Source organism: Amaranthus tricolor, chromosome 17 (assembly GCF_026212465.1).
Source record: "Amaranthus tricolor cultivar Red isolate AtriRed21 chromosome 17, ASM2621246v1, whole genome shotgun sequence".
Lineage (NCBI taxonomy): Eukaryota > Viridiplantae > Streptophyta > Magnoliopsida > Caryophyllales > Amaranthaceae > Amaranthus > Amaranthus tricolor.
In genome coordinates this window covers 17,162,130-17,181,078 of record NC_080063.1, presented here as the reverse complement: position 1 = coordinate 17,181,078, position 18,949 = coordinate 17,162,130, and the positions used below count along the sequence as shown (strand labels likewise).

The window sequence follows — 18,949 nt, the reverse complement described above, 5'->3', positions numbered from 1 at the left end:
CTGCCTCAGTCCGCAGGGCGCAGAGTGCGTTCTGTCTCCATTTCATGGCTCGCGTAGTTGTACACGGCTCGCGAAATGACGGTTTCTTTTCACGGGAGGTGTCTTTTAGGAAGGTTACCTTGTGTTTATTATGTAATAACTTCCTTTTATTGGGCATTAGTATATAAACTCCCATTTTAGGATTAATAGAGGATAATTCACAAAATTGAGAGAGATCACAAGAAAGTCATTAATTTATGAGTGTAATTCTTTGCGATCATACTGAAATTATTTGATCTTGGTGCCCGTGGATGTAACTATTACATTGATAGTGAACCACGTTAAATCTCTCGTGTCAATTTCTTATTTTGTATTGAATTTTTTTATTGTTTCATTATTGTTCACCGAACTTGCTTCCGCTGTCGCATAACACAAAATAACTTGTATAATTTATTGTTTATAATTGAAATACATATTCTGACTCTATAAATTAGCATCATTGTCTTTTTGTCTTTTTGTTAGAAAAATTAGGTTGAAAAATAAGACAATATATACGTAAATGATATAAATAAGTGATTAAAAAGAGGAAAATTATTAGAATATTAGAATTATTTAGAATATCTTAGAATATCATAGAATAATATCTCTTTGATTTCTTGCATTATTTTGTATAATCTTTGTGATTATGTAGAATATTAGGAAATATTCAATTTCCTAAATTATAGTGACAATTTTGTATATATTGACATTATCATTAATGAGAAAGGCAACCGAGTCATTCTTACATGGTATCAGAAGTTTCGGTTTTTTGATCCGGACTCCCTTTTCTATCTCCTTGTCTTTCTCTTCTTCCTTCTTTTCTTTCACCTTTCTTCTTCATGGCCTCTCCCACCAAAATTCATCCCGCTACTTTGATTACTAACATTAAAACAAGTAATCCCATTCAACTTAATAAAGATGGTTCCAATTTTCATACTTGGGTCACTTTATTCAAGCTTCATTGTCGTGCTCACCTTGTGGAATCTCATATTCTTCCCGATGACTCTTCTAAAGTGTTAGTTCCTAAAGATTCCGATTGGCAACGTCTTGATGACATTGTTAGAACATGGATTTATGGGTCTATTAATCCCTCTCTTCTTCAAACCATAGTTCATCCCGATGATTGTGCCTTTGATGCTTGGACTCGTCTTGAGAACAATTTTCAAAATAATAAGACATCCCGAATCCTTCATCTTGAATCTCAATTTAATGACATTTCTTTATCCACCTTTTCCAATGTAAAGTCTTATTGCAATGAAATTGAAAGTATTGCCACTTCTCTTAATAATCTTGGTACTTCCATCACCGACAATCGCTTGGCTCTTCAAGTTCTTCATGGGTTAACTTCGGAGTATAAAACTTTTCGGTCTTTGGTTCAACATATGAATCCTATTCCCTCATTTGATACTCTTCGTTCTATGTTGGAATTGGAAGAACGATCTAATCATAAGCATACTTCTCCCGCTCAACATTCGGCTCTTCTTGCTTCAAACAAAGGTACTTTTTCTGAAAATTCCACTCCATTTATTAACCGCGGCCCTTCTCACCACCGTGGTGGCCACCGCCACCCTCGTCGTGGTGGCCGGACCCACCGTGGCAGCCACCATGGCTCCACCAATGGGTATGGACGCTGGCAGCAACCCCATACAAGGCCTACTGCTTCCCATTCATTTCGGCCCAACATACATTATTCTGGCCCAAGTCCTTCTCCTTCTTCTTCTTATTATGGGAGACCTTCTTGGGCTGGACATACTTGGGCCTAGCCTGCTGCCCCCTTTCCTACTACACCTTGGGCTCCTCAATTTACAAACAATGGATATTCTGATGGTGTTCTTGGGCCACGTCCGGCACAAAGCTATCACACCGGGACTAATAATTCTTCAAATTTTATTCCTATGGACATCGATCATGCAATGAACACTCTTTCTTTATCTACTCCGGATGGGCAATTTTATATGGATACCGGTGCCACATCCCACATGACTCGTTCTCAAGGTACTCTTTTTCCTTATTTTCCTTTAAAGCATCAATTTAATAATGCTATTGTCGTCGGTAATGGTAATTTAATTCCAGTTCTTGGTCACGGGCATGTTTCTTTTCCTTTTTCCCAAAAATCCCTTTCCCTCGAAAATGTCTTACATGCACCTAAACTTATTAAAAATCTCATTTCCGTTCGAAAATTCACTCACGATAATATGGTTTCCGTTGAATTTGATCCTTTTGGCTTTTCTGTGAAGGATTTGGCCACGGGGAGCATCGTCCTGAGATCTAATAGCACGGGTGATCTTTATCCTTTTCCATCCGCACATGGAGCTACTCCTTCATCCTCAATATCATCAGCTTTTTCCGTTTTTTCCTCTAGTATTTGGCATTCCCGTTTAGGACATCCGGGCAATGCGGTTTTAAATTCTTTGTATTCCTCTAGTTTAATTAAATGTAATAAAGATCCTCATTTTGTTTGTCATTCTTGTCCTTTAGGGAAACACATCCAATTACCTTTTGTTAATTCTATGGCTATGAGTTCTAAACCTTTTGATATTATTCATAGTGATTTATGGACATCTCCTATCTCTAGTCCATCGGGATATAAATATTATGTTCTTTTTCTTGATAATTATACTAATTTTTTGTGGACTTTTCCGTTATATCGCAAATCTCAAGTTTATGATGTGTTTGTGAATTTTCATACTTTTATTAACACCCAATTTGAGCTTAATATAAAATCTTTCCAATGCGATAACGAGGGTGAATTTGACAATAATATGTTTCGTCAATTTTGCACTAGTCGAGGCATTTCACTTCGTTTTTCTTGTCCTTACACATCATCCCAAAATGGCAAATCCGAACGAAAAATTCGATCCATAAATAATATCATTCGCACTCTTTTGTGTCATGCCTCTCTTCCTCCGTCTTTTTGGCCTCACGCCTTAAACACGGCCACTTATCTCCTCAATATTCTTCCTTCTAAACTTCTTGGTAATCTTACTCCCACTCATATTCTATACCGTAAGTCTCCTACATATACTCATCTACGGGTTTTTGGGTGTCTATGTTTTCCCCTTTTTCCTTCTACTACCATTCACAAACTTCAACCTCGATCCGCTCCATGTGTCTTTTTAGGATATCCCTCTTCTCATAGGGGTTACAAGTGCTATGATCTCTCATCCCGTAAAATCATTATATCTCGGCATGTTCTTTTTGATGAGACCATTTTTCCTTTTGCTAAAACACCTTCCTCATCTTCTCCAAACTACCAATTTTTAGATGTTAATATTCCCCTTCATTTGCTCACACCAGCCCATACACCACCTTCTGGGCATACTTCGGAAAATAACAAATTTGTAAATAAAATAAAAAAATAACAAATTTGCAAAAATACAGTGCAAATTGAATAAATTATGTAAAACAAAAAAAAAACGTGTTAATGCATTCTAGAATTTAGAGGATAGAGTATACTGGTAAGTTATGAATTGGTAAGTCTATCTTGTCCACATGATTTTACAACTATTAGTGAAAATTAGTTTGTTTATAATTGGAGAATTAACACAAAAAATAAGCAAAATGAAGAAATAAGTGAAAGAGCTAAAAAAAACGTATTTGTGAATAAGATTAGAGACTATGAAAGCCATTATTAAATATACACATAAAGAAAAGGTAAAGTTAGACAACTAGAACTCATCATATGGGCAAAATTATAAGGACATAATAAATAATATCTAAATTTTAGATCAATACACTAGTGAAAAAAAAACCTTATATGTTGCGTAACATATGCTGCAGTTTTATAAAAACGCAGCATAAAAGTTGTAGAAAAATTAGGCAAAAAAAAATGTGTTATATGCTGCGGTTCTCAGAGAATCGCAGCATATACCCTTTTTTTTTTTTATAGAATCCCGCCTTCATTCATGCAGCAGATTCAAAACCCACGAAAATATATTATTTGTTTTAAAAACCCGCCTTACTTCGACATTTGCTCATTTCTCTTCATCTTCTCCAACCTCCTTCTTCAACCCATGAAAATTTGTCATTCTTCCTCTTCTTCTTCTTCTTCTTCTTCAACCTTTAACTTCTTCAAAACCCACAAAAATTGTTGTTGTTCTTCTTTTTCAAAAACCACGTAATTGTTTTAGGACTTCGTTTTTTTAAGGTATAATTTCTTCTTTAAAGCCGACGAAAATTGTTGTTGTTCTTTTTCGTTTTTTTAGTTTTTCAAGCTTCATGGCATTCTAAGACTTAGTTTTTGTATGCTAGTTATGTGAATCTCACTTAAGTTTTTTGATAGTAATGGTATTTATTGTTGTCTTTGTTTTTTTTAAGGTATATATTATTGTCTTCGTTTTTGATGCAAGTTATGTGAATCTCACTTAGGTTTTCACAAATTGGTATTTGGATATTGGTATGTGAAGCTATTCTTAGAAGCATACTTAGAAGCATACAACACGAGTGCTTTTTAAACAATCTAAGGTATAATATCTTCAACCTTTTAATTTTTCAAGCTTTATGGTATTTTAGGGTTTATTCAAGCTTCAACCTTTGAACATATGTTGTGTATGAGTTTGTTTTTGTGTATAAGTATGAATTTTAAAATATAAGTTTAAAACTTGAATGTTGTGTATAAGTTTATTCTTGTGTGTATAAGTATGAATTTTAACGTATAAGTTTATAACTTGGGATGTTGTGTATAACTTGAAATGTTGTATAAAATGTTATTGTGCATAAGTTATGTAAGTATAAGTTTATAACTTGGAATGTTGTGTATATAAATTTGCTTTTGTGAATTGTAAGTATGAATTTCAAAGTATAAGTTTATAACTTGAATGTTGTGTATAATTTGAAATGTTGTGTATAAATACGATTGCAAGTATATGTTTATATTATTTTTGTTGTAATATTAAGCTTGGTATGCACAACAAATATATATGTTATTGTATATTAATTTTGAGTTGTATATGTATATTTAAGTGATGATTAATTTGGATGATGATTGGTGATGGTTGAAAAAATATTGAATGATTATTAGTGTAATATTATTATGTATATAGTTATTAATATTTAGTGGCAAGTTAATATAAAATGCTGCGGGTTAAAATCATAGCATATAACGGGAATAAAATCGTAACATATAAGGTCTTTTCCACTAGTGATACTTACCGGGTAGTTTCTAGATGAGGTGATAATTAATAATTGATTGATAAATAATTATATATGTTTTTGTTAGGTAGTTGGTTAATAATAAATGTATACTAACTTTATATTTTTAATACTACCTTAGGTGGGTAGTTTACTCGTGGATAAATAAAGTTTTTTTCAAAAATTAATATAGATCAGAAGTAATAAAAAATAAAAATCAACCACATCATTGTCTATTTTCGTCTATTATTCTAATAAATTTCTTTTATTCAAGTACTTTATAATTAAGTTTTGTTGAAAGAAATCACGTAAAAAAAATAAAGAAAAAATATGGATGAAAAAAGAAAAAAATTCCATATAGAATATCACGCAAATTTATTTGACATATTCAAGTAGCTTAAACAACCATATACCATGTGTGTGAATCATAAATATAATTGTTGTTTTACTTGATGAACTAAACACATCCATAATAAATCTCATCTACAAAATCACCCACTGGCCATTAATGGCGCCAATGGTCTTTCAAAGCTTCCGGAAAAACCCAACTTTCCTGCACCATTTTGTTCTGTTTGCATCTGCGCATACTGAAAAACTATTACACACGGATAACTTAGTAGCTCATTTGAAGAACTGCTCAAATTTTCCGGCTCTACAGTCCCTTCAAGCCTCGATGATCAAAACCAATATAATCGAAGATTATTATGCAATGACCCAATTTATCAGGGTTTGTTCTTCCCTTAATCATATAGAATATGCATATTCAGCTGTTACCCAGATGAAATCACCTAATATTATCGTCTATAATTCATTGATCAGAGGGGAAATTGATTGGGGAAGAACAATTCAAGCTCTGAAATTATACATGAAAATGCTGAGAATACAAATATACCCAACTAGTTATACTATATCTCCATTAATAAAGGCTTGTGGTCAAGCATTTTATGCAAAAACTGGGGAAAATCTTCATTGTCATGTATGGAAAATGGGATTTGATGGTCATCTTTTTGTTATGACTGCAATGGTTGATTGTTATGGGAAACTTGGTAAAATTATTGAAGCACAGAAGGTGTTCAATGAAATGCCTGAGAGAGATTCTTACGCATGGAGTACCATAGTGTCTGTTTATGCTCGATGTGGACATATGGCTTCAGCTAGGTGCTTGTTTGATGAGATGCCTGAGAGGAATGCTACAGCATGGAATTCTATGATTGATGGGTATGCGAGATTGGGGGATGTTGAGGGTGCGGAATTGTTATTTGATCGAATGAGTAAAAAGGATTTGATTTCATGGACTACTATGATCACATGCTATACTCAAAGCAAGGACTATAAAAAGGCCTTATCTTTCTTTGATGAGATGATGAAGAATGGAATTTTCCCTGATAAGAAAACATTAGCAATAGTTGTTTCGTGTTGTGCTCATATGGGAGCTCTTGTTTTAGGAAAGAAGATTCATTTCTATATAACGTGTCATGGATTTTCACTCGATGTTTACATCGGGTCTGCGTTGGTTGACATGTATGCTAAGTGTGGGAGGTTAGACAGAGCATTCTTCGTTTTTCTCAATTTACGAGAGAAAAATCTATATTGTTGGAATTCAATCATCGAAGGACTTGCAGCTCACGGGCATGGCAAATCAGCAATTGCAATGTTCCATAAAATGCTGGGGGAGAATATTAAGCCCAACGGGGTTACTTTCATTAGTGTTCTTAGTGCGTGCACTCACGCAGGACTAGCCGAAGAAGGGCGTGAGATATTCCGAAGCATGATTAATGATTTTCATATTCATCCGGAGATAAAACATTATGGCTGCATGGTTGATCTACTATGCAAAGCTAAGTGTCTTAGAGATGCATTAGAATTGATTGGTAGTATGAAAATTGAACCCAATTCAGTTATTTGGGGAGCCGTATTGAGTGGTGCTAAGCTATGTCGGAACTTTGAGATTGCTGAGATTGCCGTTAGGAAGCTAATGGAGTTGGAGCCTGATAACTGTGGTTACCACAGCCTTATACTTGGTATGTTTGCTGAAGCAAATAGATGGACAGAAGTAAAAAAGGTTAGGACTATGATGAGGGAAGTGGGTATTAAAAAAATTTGTCCTGGGTCTAGTTGGATTGAATTGCAAAATGAATTGCATCAGTTTGTTGCTAATGATAATCGTCACTCTGCTTCGGATGAGATATACGGTTTGCTTGATGAATTGTACGGACAACTGAAGCATGATGTTATGGCAGAGCTGTAGGTGCACTATATTGAAGAGGAAATGCAAGGCTTCAATGGTGTGCAATGCCAGATGATCTTTAAGGGACCAAATGGATATACAATGCAAGACTACTCAGTTTCACTCACTTTAAGCCCTCGTCCTCCTCTTCCAATCTAAGTTTCACTCACTTGATTGTGGAGGAAGGAAATCCGTTACTCTCTTGTTTCACTCACAAAAGGAATAATGGTTGCAAGGAAGAACCCTCAGAAAGTTACACTTTCTTTAAAAAACTTCTGTTTTATTAATGATCAATGAATGAGACAAAACAAAAGAAAGGCAGCCTTTATATAGGCCATCCACACAAAGGAAACAACTCAACCAAAAAATAAAACAAGAAACAAGAACTTAAGAATTTAAGACTAAGCGTGCCTAGTCACTTGTGTTGCACGTGCACTATAGACCGTGCTCCTGATGTGTTAGGACCATGAATGAAAGATGCTTGAACCTTCAATACTTCCTCTTGATTAGGAGGTGAGTCCAAGGTTTCATCCATGTCTTTGGTCTCTGAATTATCTACCAAAGAGTGGTCTGAGATGCTTGTTTCATGGGCTGTAGAAGGTGCTGCTCCTGAAGTTGAGTCATTGCATACTTGGATAGTTTCTGAGTCATCCAAAGCTGAGTCCTTATAAGTTGAGTTGTTTGCTAGTGTTTTCTGAATTGAGCTCATGCTTGGTTCAGTAGGTCAGAGAAAGTACAGTAGAAGAGAAAGGGAATCGAAGAGAAACATGAATCGTATGGACAACTAAAGCATGATGCTATAATATAGTCGAGCAGTGTACTCCTCTGAGCTCTTAGAGTGGCTTGGTAACCCCCAAAGTGTTTACATTTTACAACACTCAGTGTAAATACAAGAATAAAATTATATCATCCTCTCCCATTACTTATATAGGTAAAGCAATGCCATTCTAGAGTACTCTCTGTAACAACCTTTAAGACAACAACGGCAACAATGCCAAAGTCTTGATCCAAAAGATTGGGGTCGGCTGATATCATTTCTGTCGGTCGATCATATGAGTTCTTTTCTTGTATTCATTTTGATTTTAATCCATCTCAATCTGTAAGTCTAAATATTCGTATCTCTTTCCAGTTTTGCCATCCAAGACCATCTCCAGTTTTCTTCGCTCTCATTTTAAGATCTACGAGCTTGTACTTTCTATCTTTCTTATTAGTTCACTCTAATTAGAGCTCAACAGTTATAATAGAAGTATTAAAAGATTTCCTTCTAGATCTTTTGCATAATAGAGTGTAATCAGCCTAAGCTTCCTTCTTGCTTCTAAAAACTACGTGCTAGAGGCTGGGCTTAACCCCTTTCATGACACCTGACTATCTGTATAACAATCGTCTATGACTGAGTCAAGTGAGGCTGGGCTTTGTATCAGATTTCTGGTCTTACATTCATTGTTTTGTCTAGTTTTTCAAATTTCAATTTATCATGCCTATTGTGCTGCAGTTTTAGCTTGCTTGACACTCAATATTGATAAAGGAAGGCACAAGGCACTCGGAGGAGTACCTGGCACGGAGTTCTTTCCAAATTAGATATAGCTGGTGTCGTATTTGAAAGCCTACAGAGGAAAGATTGCCAGGCGGACGAAGATATCTTGGAGCACTAGCTATGCAAAGCTGTAAGTCCTTCTCGCCCCATTTTGGCTTAAATGGATCATATATGCTGGTTTTTGACTTTCTGTTCATTACAAGTTCATGACATGATATTTACTCCTAGATTTTGTAGGTTGTTTTGCTGAACTTGTTAGACCAGCTGTATTAGTTATCATTCTAGGCTTAGATCCCAATTTTCTTCCCAAAGCATACCTTTAATCTTTCTATGATGGAAAACATGAAGCTAGGTTTAGATCTTCCACCTTTTATATGCTCACAGTTTTGCTCTTATCTTTCATGCTAGTTTCAAGAGATTTAACCGATTCTAAACTACTTCCAGTGCGTGATGAAGCAAGGAAGCTTGTTTAGGAGCTCCCTCAGGCTTCAAATAATCTTGAAACTCTTGAGGACGAAAGTGAAATGCTAAAACTGAACATCTAACGGGAGTGCACAAATGAAACAGGGTCTGCAGAAACCACTGTCCATGAGCAAGTGCTGTAGGGTACTTCTCTATCCCTCTTTAGTTCTTTTGCCCCAAATGTATGAAATGGTTCTCACTCACATAAACAAAGCATTTTGGGTTGATATTGATCCCCTAAAGGGACATAGTGTGCACTGAGAAAGTTTCATAAGTTAGTGGTCCTCTCCTTGTAACAGCTGACAGGTTCTCCGCAGTGTAACACGATTCACCATCTGATTCACTTTTTGAATTCGTGATTTCCTTAAAATGGCGCCAATATAGACCAAAACCGACCAAAAGTCGCTTTTTTGATTTGCAATTTACTAGAAAAGTAGTGAATCATGTGAAACTGTTTCTCCATCAATTTCAATTCCAATTGTGTATTTTGTTATTACAATCTAATCCGTAGAAGTATATTGTTTTTTTGTACTTGGAGTGTTTAGGGACTTTAATTATGAGTAACACTTCCTTTGAAGAATTGAAGTGCATATTTGAGATTTTGTTTTCTTTAATTAGAGTGAATATCAACAATACACCAATCGCACCTCTAAGTGTTGTTAAACAAAGAAGCAAAGTCAATCTTTAACCACGTCCAATCCACTCATACCATTGAGTAGTATGATGGAAGTACGGAACGGAATTCATAGGGAACAGTAGGACTCTCTACACTATCCTAATGGTTCATTGTTGGACAACCTCGTTCTTGGGCTATGTGGCAATCTTGAGCAGAGAACTCATGAAACATCTCTACTCATACCTATTTCAAGTTTTGTTTGTGAAGTTACCCTGTGGCCTGTGCAGCTCCTCCGATTTGAGAAGGGAAGCGCAATGGTTGTCTCCTCGGATGATCGATTATGTGAAGGGAGGCTAGTCATGATGAACTTGAAGCTCATCTTCAGACGTGAAGGTCGTGGAAGGTGTTGAGAGATGGGTTTAAGAATTTCCTTTAGTTAATACTTTATACTTCCTCTGTTTCAGAGCAAGTATCCCACTTTTGCGTAAATTTTAAAAAAAAATGTAAGTTAATAGATAAAAATAAAAGTTGGGAATCATGTGAGGGTCAAACGAATTTGAAACACGAATTGCTTTCTAAATAAGGAAATGGGAAACTTGTAGTGAAATTGTCTAAAGTAGGAATGACACTTGCTTTGAAATGGAGGAACTATGGTTTATCTTAACTTGTAGCCTTACTCCCTAGTCCCTACAATCCATGAATTAGAGACCCTTCTATAAGCTATTTTCTTTTTATCGTGGCCCATACTAAATGTCAAAGTAGGTAGTAGCTATGGCCTGTGGCAAGCAAGCTGGCATTGCCTGACTAAGCCGAGATCATCAAATTTTCCAGATATCTGAGCTCAAACAAGCAGAAGGGGCAACATTCTTTAACAGCTGGTTTACCTGCCTAAATTTCTTCTGACTTGGAATCGAACTGCAGGTTGAAATCTCAATTAAATGGAGAAATTTACCAGAATTTGATGCTACCCGGGTTGAATTTGAAGCTCTCAGACTAAGGTTTCACCTTCCTTGAGGCTTCGTAGTTGTTTGGTCGGCAGATAATGCCATCCCTCAGCCAAAACCCCAAATTTTTGTCACGTGCTCCAGCCGAAGCAAGCCAAGAGCAAAAGAATTAGTCCATGACATACTGATAGTTAGGTCATTATCGGGTTCTTGTTAGGATTTGCAAGGGTTTAAGTGGGGATAGAAGCTAAGATTTCTGAGAGGATTTACATGGGATGACGATAATGCTTGGTGCTTAACTTGGCTTGTTGCTTGTGCATGACCGATGACTATGTTCTAAAAGTTCGCTTGGTTGTTTTTTCTTGAGCAGTCCAAAGGAACCATAAATTCAAGGTTACTATGATCTATATATTATGATTTTGAAGTTTTTCTGGTTAGCAGCATTTGGTTTACAGGTAAATTTCCTCAGGAATAAGGCCAGCTTTTATCTTGGAGTATATGATAAAGTTGAGTGAATAATGAGCAATTTGATGGGGGCTTGCAAATTCTTGCAAATTATCATAATATCCAGAATCCCATAAAAGTTATTGTTATGTGTTTGAGCTTTGAAGCACCAACACAAGGTGCCGAGTTTAATGGAAAAATTGATTTTGAGAGGCTAGCTATTGAAGGTGCATGTTTCTTTAATCTTATTGATATGCCAATTGGGACTGATGTTTTAGCTCATATAGCCGACCATAATCTTTTTGAGTTGAGGCATTGGCATTTCATTTATATGCCAACTATGAAGCTATAACGGTAAAAAATAGATCGATTATTGAATCATTTTTTGGGAGTAGATCAAGATTTGCCCTTCATGCTTATTTTGATCAGGCCATCAGGGGTAAGGTTGGAGATTTGGCTAAAAGTAAGGGAAAGGTGGAATTATTCTTTCTTGTAGCTAGGTGCTTAGAATCGAATCTTTGTCACAAGAGTTATAGGAAAAGACTTCAATGACTTGACCAACCCATAATTTGGGCTCCTAATGGACCCAGGACTCGTCGCACAAGGGAATTTTCAAACTCCAAATTAAGATTGATAGCTACTTTTGTCTGTTTTTGTCGATTTATAGTGAGGTTTTAAGTTTCTTTAATGAGATACTGAGAACCTTAATATGGAGCCACATCTTATAAAGGTGTTCTCTGTACTTTCCTATAAATTTCAAATGGTTCACATATCCTTTTGAGTGTTTGATGGGTTTGACGAAATATTGGTTTTGTAGATGATACATTTATGGTAATAAGGACTTGGCATGCATATGGTCTCTGAATGTGAAGGAACTGTAGAATGAGACCTCTTTGGGTGTGACGGAGTTTGGTAAGTGTGGTTCGATAGTAATTCCACCACCTTACGTTTCTGGCTCTATTTTGAGGATTGTGGTGAGGAATGGACGTGTTTAACCGGGTACTATTTGCGAGACTAATTAAGATAACGAAAACATGCTCGTAATTACTCTATATCACGTGTCGTTGATTGTTAATGATCAAGTTTGTGAATTTATGAGATATATCACCCTTTTTAACATTCTCTTTTTCTTTTTGACCGATTCATTTATTTCGGTTTTCTAATAGCTTAAGCACAAAAGCAATAATAGATGATTTTCCTATTTATAAGATTATGGATAAGATTAAAAAAAATTAAATTTATATGAATATATATAAATGTAACAATGACAGTTGTTCATATCTATGATTTTATTATATTATATATATATATATATATATATATATATATATATATATATATATATATATATTTCGTTTTTTTATAAATTCATCCATAATCTTACAAGTAGCAAAATCATCAATTATCGCTTTCATGCTTAAACTATTGGAAAACCGAAACGAGTGGATCGGACAAAATGGGGTTTGATAATGGAAACTTTATCGACACTTCACTCTCAAAACCCATCAATGTTTAAACAACTCATATGCAACATGTCACGAAACCTTTGAATATTGCTCCTTATTCACTTGTACTACATTATCCATTTCTTCATTAGTATATGTCGGCAAATTAATACATAATTGATATGTTTTTTTCTTATTACTAGCTATGTGTCAAATTATATAATATATTAAGTTTCAATGTGGTTAAGGCTCTAGAATATGCTATATATTTTAACATTACATAATCTCACTTAAAACTATAGTCCTCGAGTTATAAGGAAGAACTTTATGGACCGGAAAAATTTAATTTGAAGGACCTGAAAAAAAAGAATGTCATTGAATCAATTCAACCAAAAAACTTAAGTTATGGTCGAAGTCATAGAATATATTAATCTATCACACCCTCTCACATGAGTCTTTTGAGCTTGAAGTGTAGATGCAACGCATGTTCTTCTTATATCAAATGTTTGATATTCTCTTACATTTAACCAAAAACATGTAAGATAATAGTTGAGACGGTTGAAGTCGCGCTGACACCTTATGAAATATTATTTATATTATTAAATAAATTGCCACTTGTTTGCAGTTGCCATTACATGAAGACTTGGACCTTTGACTTTTTACAATATAAGTAATGCTGAAACCACTTGCAGTGAAACACTAGTTGAAATACAGTGTAGGTTAGTTGCACTGATTTTTGTTGTCCTGTAAGAAGATGCAGTAGTTTGGAACTTTCTAAACTGAAGTAGTTACACATACATGCATTTGGAGTATATACTTCCCACTGGAATGACATAAAACGATGTATCATCTTTTTATCTTCGGAATATCATGGCCCAAACTTTTTATGATGTCAAAAAAATGTCCATGCACACTTGCTTCTTTTATTTGATTATACTTGTTATTTTTGACTTTTTATAAAATTAAATTTTTTATTTTTACCATTTAATATTAAATAATACATAACTAAAATTACAAAAAGTTAATATTACAAAAATATGTCATTTTAAATTTTCTTTTACATATTAATCGTGATATATAATAAGCTTAAATGATGAATAATAATAAAATAAATAAATAGTATGTTTGGTTGTTACTTGGATTGATTATGGCTTGTCTGCAATATGATTTGGTGTCTGATTTGAATTGACACCAACTTCCTAAACAATGAACAAATTTCTAAGCAAGTTGTTCCATGTTCTTTGGATCATTTCTTCTTGGAAACTTCATGATCCTTTAGAGAAAAAATCTTATGTGGATTTCGTGGACAATATTTTAGTGTGACTATCCTAAAAATAACTTAAGTACTTCTAAATCTGAATGATTGTACTTGTTAAGTATAAATACTTACTCCTTTCGTTTCTTTTTGTTTGTTCAGTTTAAGTTTTTCCATTTTATGAGAGAGAAATTCAAATTTGATTTTTAAAATATATATTTAAGACAAAATATATTCATGTGAGATCTTATTAGATTCGTCTTGATGCAAAGAATTTTAATATATAATTTTTACAATTTTTTATTATGCGTTCTATGAGATATCGAGGTTCAAAATTTGCGTTGAAATACGTGAAAAAGTAAAGTGGACAAATAAAAAGAAATGCAGAAAGTATTATTTTGTATATTTAAAAGTTTACCCAGACTAAAATAGTGTTGATTAAATCTATAGAAGCTTTTTTTTCTCTTTTATGTTTATAATCCATGATGATAATGATAATTACTAGTAGTTTGTAAGATGGAAGAATATTCATGTGATAGGTAACATAGAAGATGTAATTATAACATTATTTAATTGTAAATTTTGTAATAATATTAGAAATTTGAAATTACTTTCTATTCATCTATTTTTTCTTTAGATTTTGGTTTCTTATCATTCAACTGACTTCACTGTTATTAATCAAAAAGTACATAAATGTGTAACCTTTATGTATTATAAAATTAATAATCTTTTCTTTTAAACGAATTTGCTATTTTTTTTGGTAAAATTAATATTTTATTACAAAAAGAGCGTCAAAATACAAAGGAAGACTTCCGGATTTTTTGATTTTATTGATTCTAATAAATTTGTTCCATTTGTTCTATAATGTTAGTAATTTAATTAACATTAATAAGGTTTTAAGTTATATAACCTAAGTCTTGGCCAGGCTCCTAAGGGGAAGGGAAAGGAAGATTAATAGTTTCCTCCTAAATTTCTTTGATGTTAAAATAATTTGTTTAGTACACAATAAGTCACTCTTTTTTCCAACTCTTTTCTCTTTATTTTTCATCACTTTTTTCCTTTTAGTATCGATTTAAATGAAGAAAATTAAATGATATTTCTTTATTAGTTTAGTTTCCTTGGTTTAATTTATTTTATTACCTCTATTTTCTTCTCTTTAATTACAATCTTTTCATTTTCTTTCATCCAAACATAATAATAATTCAACATTCACAATCTCAAATTTCAATTATCTAATTATATAAAAATATAACATTCACAAATTAACTTTTAGTAAAAATATAATTTTCTCACATTTATATTTATTTAGAAAATTACACATGAGTTGGCAAATGTAGTAATCAGATTCTAGTAGTACTTCCTTCGTATCCAAAGCTATAGTATTAGAGCATCTGCCAGACTAAAGCAAATTAAAATTACTGATTTAATCCACGTGTATATTTTGTATGAGTTGACAACTTCAATCAAGGGCTAATTGATCCTTCCTAATTTTCAAGTGCAAATCTTTATCTCATGATTGATATTTTTGACTTTTTTAAATAAAGTATAATATTTTTGTTTTGTCAAATAGTTTCCCACAGTAATGTTTGCATTTGCCACCTATAAGAATCAATATTCTAATTATAAAAAGTCAACACAAATACTTTCAAAGTAAAAAGTTTAAGATATAGTTAATACACAAAAAATATAAATAAGCAATATCAAAATCATAATTAAAAAAATTAAAAACTAATGATAGTTATACTAATACTCCCTATGTCCCTCACATTTTGCATCTAGTAAGACAAAAAGTAAATGGAGAATAAGAATTACGAGTAGTTAAAATGAAGAGATTTTTAAGTTTGTATATGAGATTAGAAGAAGAATGAGACTATTGCCAATGAAAAGGTATAAAATCAGTGGGATAAATTAAAATGAAAAATGATATAAAATGAGTGAGACATAAAAAAGAATTGTTTAGTTTGGTATTTGTCTACATGAATAAAGAGAAAATACAAATAAATGGAATATAAAAAATATTAATGAAAAACTTTTGATTTTTCATATTTTATCATTAAGTAATTTCATATTTCATCATTAAGTAATGAAATAGTATGACGATTTATAATCAAATTGGGACTTATAAGAATCCGAAATTCCAATTATGAGAAAGTAATATGAACATCTTTAGAAAGCAAAATTTTCATGGCAAAGTAAGATCGAGAAATTAGCATTAGGATTATAACATATTACACAAATACATGGTTAATTAAGCAAGAAAAACAAGAATAAAAAGAAATTAAAACCCCATATTTCTCATCATTACATCTTTGATCCAATGATCCAATACCCCATTAATTTACAACTCAAACCATAATTACCTAACAATTTGAAACAAATTGCATAAATTCCGGGTCAGATTCAAGACCCGCCATTGTCTCGGGCGCTAAAACCACTTCAAGGTCAACACTACCACCACCTTCCCGACCCGGGAAAGCTGAGATCTTACCATCAAATTTATTGGCCCACCCGCTTCGAACTGCTACGGGTCTTCCCCACCCGAAATCATTATCATACATAGGAAACCGAGGCGAACTACCCATTGTTATCATTGCCCCATCAAAATTACCCAAAGGAAAAGTCCTGGGGTTACTCTCCCACTCGGCAACGTACTTTCTTACGGTGTCGTTTCCATGATCCTTCACATTTTTATTCAGCTGCTCCGCGGCCCACCGTAAGTCATTTGATAGAACATCACCAACTACAGCAACGGTTGGGATGCTCTGAATCGCGTTCCCAAAATAAAGAGGGTTCAGTTTCGGTTCTAATCTGTGGCGGCAATTTACCGCCATCCGAAACGTTGTCGTTTTGGTCGAGTTCAGCTTTCTAGCCCGTGTAACACACCGCCATAGCAGAGCACATAAAGATTGAAAAGAAGAGATTTCAACCGCCATTGAATCAGTTTTGTTTATGGTTTGAGGTTTCGAAACGGAAACGGCGTTTCGAATCCAATTTTCAATTTTCGAAACCATTTTTCCATCCTTGTAAGGATCATTGCTCTGTTTACCAAGCAATTCGATCGAAGCCGGAGTTGAAAATTTGCGATTGTTGACCTTTGATTTCAATTCCAATATAGATTCTCTACTAAAGCTAAAGATTCTCTCTCTTAGTGGCTCCTTCTCATTGAAGGTAACCACAGGACCACCTTCTGGAATTTTCAAAATCGCCGAGGAAATTAAAACAGAATCTCGACTAAAATCCGGCGATATCGTAATTCTTTTAACTCCTCTACAAGTTTCCGCAAAAGTATTGAAAAAATTCCAGAAAGAGGTACCATCAGTAACCGAGTGATTCATCGCACAACTGATGAAAACTCCATCGGCTAACTCAGTAACTTGGATCGCCATTAATGGCTGAAAATGACCTTTATAACTGACGGTTCGATCATAACTAAAAAACTCCTTAACGACGTCAGGAGTGTCAATAGGAGATATAATATCACGTATAAAAACATTTTTCGCAGTAGCATGAATAAATTCAACTCCAGCATCATTACAAGTAATGAAAATGTAACCAGAAGAATCAGTTACGAATCGGCCAGCTAAAGCAGGAAATTGAGTGAGAGCATTTGAAAGTCCATCTTTAAGATATGAAATCATTGTTGATGAATTGAATGGAGGTTTTGTAAACAAACCTCCTTTTTGAATATAGTGGCAAGAAAGCATAGGAAGATCAGAAACAGAAAGCTTCAAGTCATCCATGGCGGACGGATGTGAAGGCACAACCGTAGATTTTGAGACGATTGTGACTGATTCTGAGCACGTCATTTTTGGGGGAGAAGGAATTGTGAAGGTACAACAATGGAGGACAGTGATAGAAGATTGTGAGTTGGGAGAGAATTGAGGAATTGTGAGAAGTGGAGTATGGTATTTATAGAGGAAGGGAAAAAGGGTTAGTTAATAAAGTTTGCTGACGTGGATTTTAGTATACTTAAAAAGGCCGATTATGGAGTAATACTCTCTGCATTTGACAGGTTTCTTCAATCATTGATATTAATATTTTTTTAATATATTTAATGTTCATTTCTTTATTTTTTATTTGGAGGTTATTTATTTGATTTTTTTTTTTTTCGTTAGACAAAAGTGGACGAATGTTTTTATTTTCCTTTGTTTAAGACCACCGAGAATTAATTAGACTTTTAATTATTGAAAAACAATTTTAATTCAAATGCTCAAATGTAGTGAAATATGAATGAGAGTGCTTAATAGAAGAAAAATGATATTTATAGTCTCATGATATTTATGTAGTATATATTTAATATTTGTTGTATTTGTATAGTGTTAGTGGCAAAATAGCTTTTAAGCTTGTTATAATGAAATAAAACTTTTAGAATTCATTTAAGCTTATTAAAATAATTAATTAAAAAGTAGAATATAAAGTGAGTTAATAACTGGTCGAAACATATTTTTCAGATTAGTCAGAAAATGATAGGTGATTAATCCGAAGAAAAGACAGAAAATTTTCTCCTTTTGCAGTCCTAATTCTACAAAAATTTATATTAATATTGTGGCATCGAAAATTTGGTTGGAAAAATTCCGCCTAAAAGTCATGATAGTAGAAAATCTGATCGATATTTTTTACCAGACACTGTTAGTCGGAAAACAGTTGAAGTTCACTAACTAATGGGTTATTCGAAAAGTTTCAGTTGGTGTTGCAACAATTTTTTTATAGTGTTGATTGGCGTAAAATTAAATTTTTGGAGATTCACTTAGATTTATGATCATTCTTGTTGGATCCACAAACCGTAAATGATCCATACTAGTAAAAAATAATATATTTTATAACTGAGTCCACACAAATTTATAACCCAACACCTTCTTATAAAGATTTCACAC

The 18,949-nt window shown here is 33.6% G+C and overlaps 3 protein-coding genes across 7 annotated transcripts; 2 read left to right on the top strand and 1 right to left on the bottom strand.

Moving 5' to 3' along the window:
- Nucleotides 1-857: 857 nt before the first annotated feature.
- LOC130803811 (uncharacterized) lies at nucleotides 858-1,781 on the top strand. Its single transcript, XM_057668013.1, has one exon. The coding sequence runs from the start codon at nucleotides 858-860 to the stop codon at nucleotides 1,779-1,781; it is 924 nt and encodes a 307-aa protein (XP_057523996.1).
- A 3,749-nt stretch (nucleotides 1,782-5,530) lies between these two features.
- On the top strand, nucleotides 5,531-13,752 carry LOC130804234 (pentatricopeptide repeat-containing protein At1g06143). 5 transcript variants are annotated; one of them, XM_057668612.1, is made up of 3 exons: nucleotides 5,531-9,039; nucleotides 9,354-9,515; nucleotides 13,446-13,752. In XM_057668612.1, the coding sequence occupies exon 1, from the start codon at nucleotides 5,657-5,659 to the stop codon at nucleotides 7,394-7,396; it is 1,740 nt and encodes a 579-aa protein (XP_057524595.1). In that variant the 5' UTR covers nucleotides 5,531-5,656; the 3' UTR covers nucleotides 7,397-9,039; nucleotides 9,354-9,515; nucleotides 13,446-13,752. The 5 variants fall into 5 exon arrangements, with proteins under 5 accessions (XP_057524595.1, XP_057524596.1, XP_057524594.1 ...); XM_057668613.1 differs by lacking the exon at nucleotides 13,446-13,752 and having other exon boundaries at nucleotides 5,531-7,888; nucleotides 8,868-9,039; nucleotides 9,354-11,814; XM_057668611.1 differs by lacking the exon at nucleotides 13,446-13,752 and having other exon boundaries at nucleotides 5,531-8,306; nucleotides 8,868-9,039; nucleotides 9,354-11,814.
- Nucleotides 13,753-16,273: 2,521 nt separating this feature from the next.
- On the bottom strand, nucleotides 16,274-17,965 carry LOC130804439 (uncharacterized acetyltransferase At3g50280-like). Its single transcript, XM_057668870.1, has one exon. The coding sequence runs from the start codon at nucleotides 17,879-17,881 to the stop codon at nucleotides 16,436-16,438; it is 1,446 nt and encodes a 481-aa protein (XP_057524853.1). The 5' UTR covers nucleotides 17,882-17,965; the 3' UTR covers nucleotides 16,274-16,435.
- Between the last annotated feature and the right edge of the window lie 984 nt (nucleotides 17,966-18,949).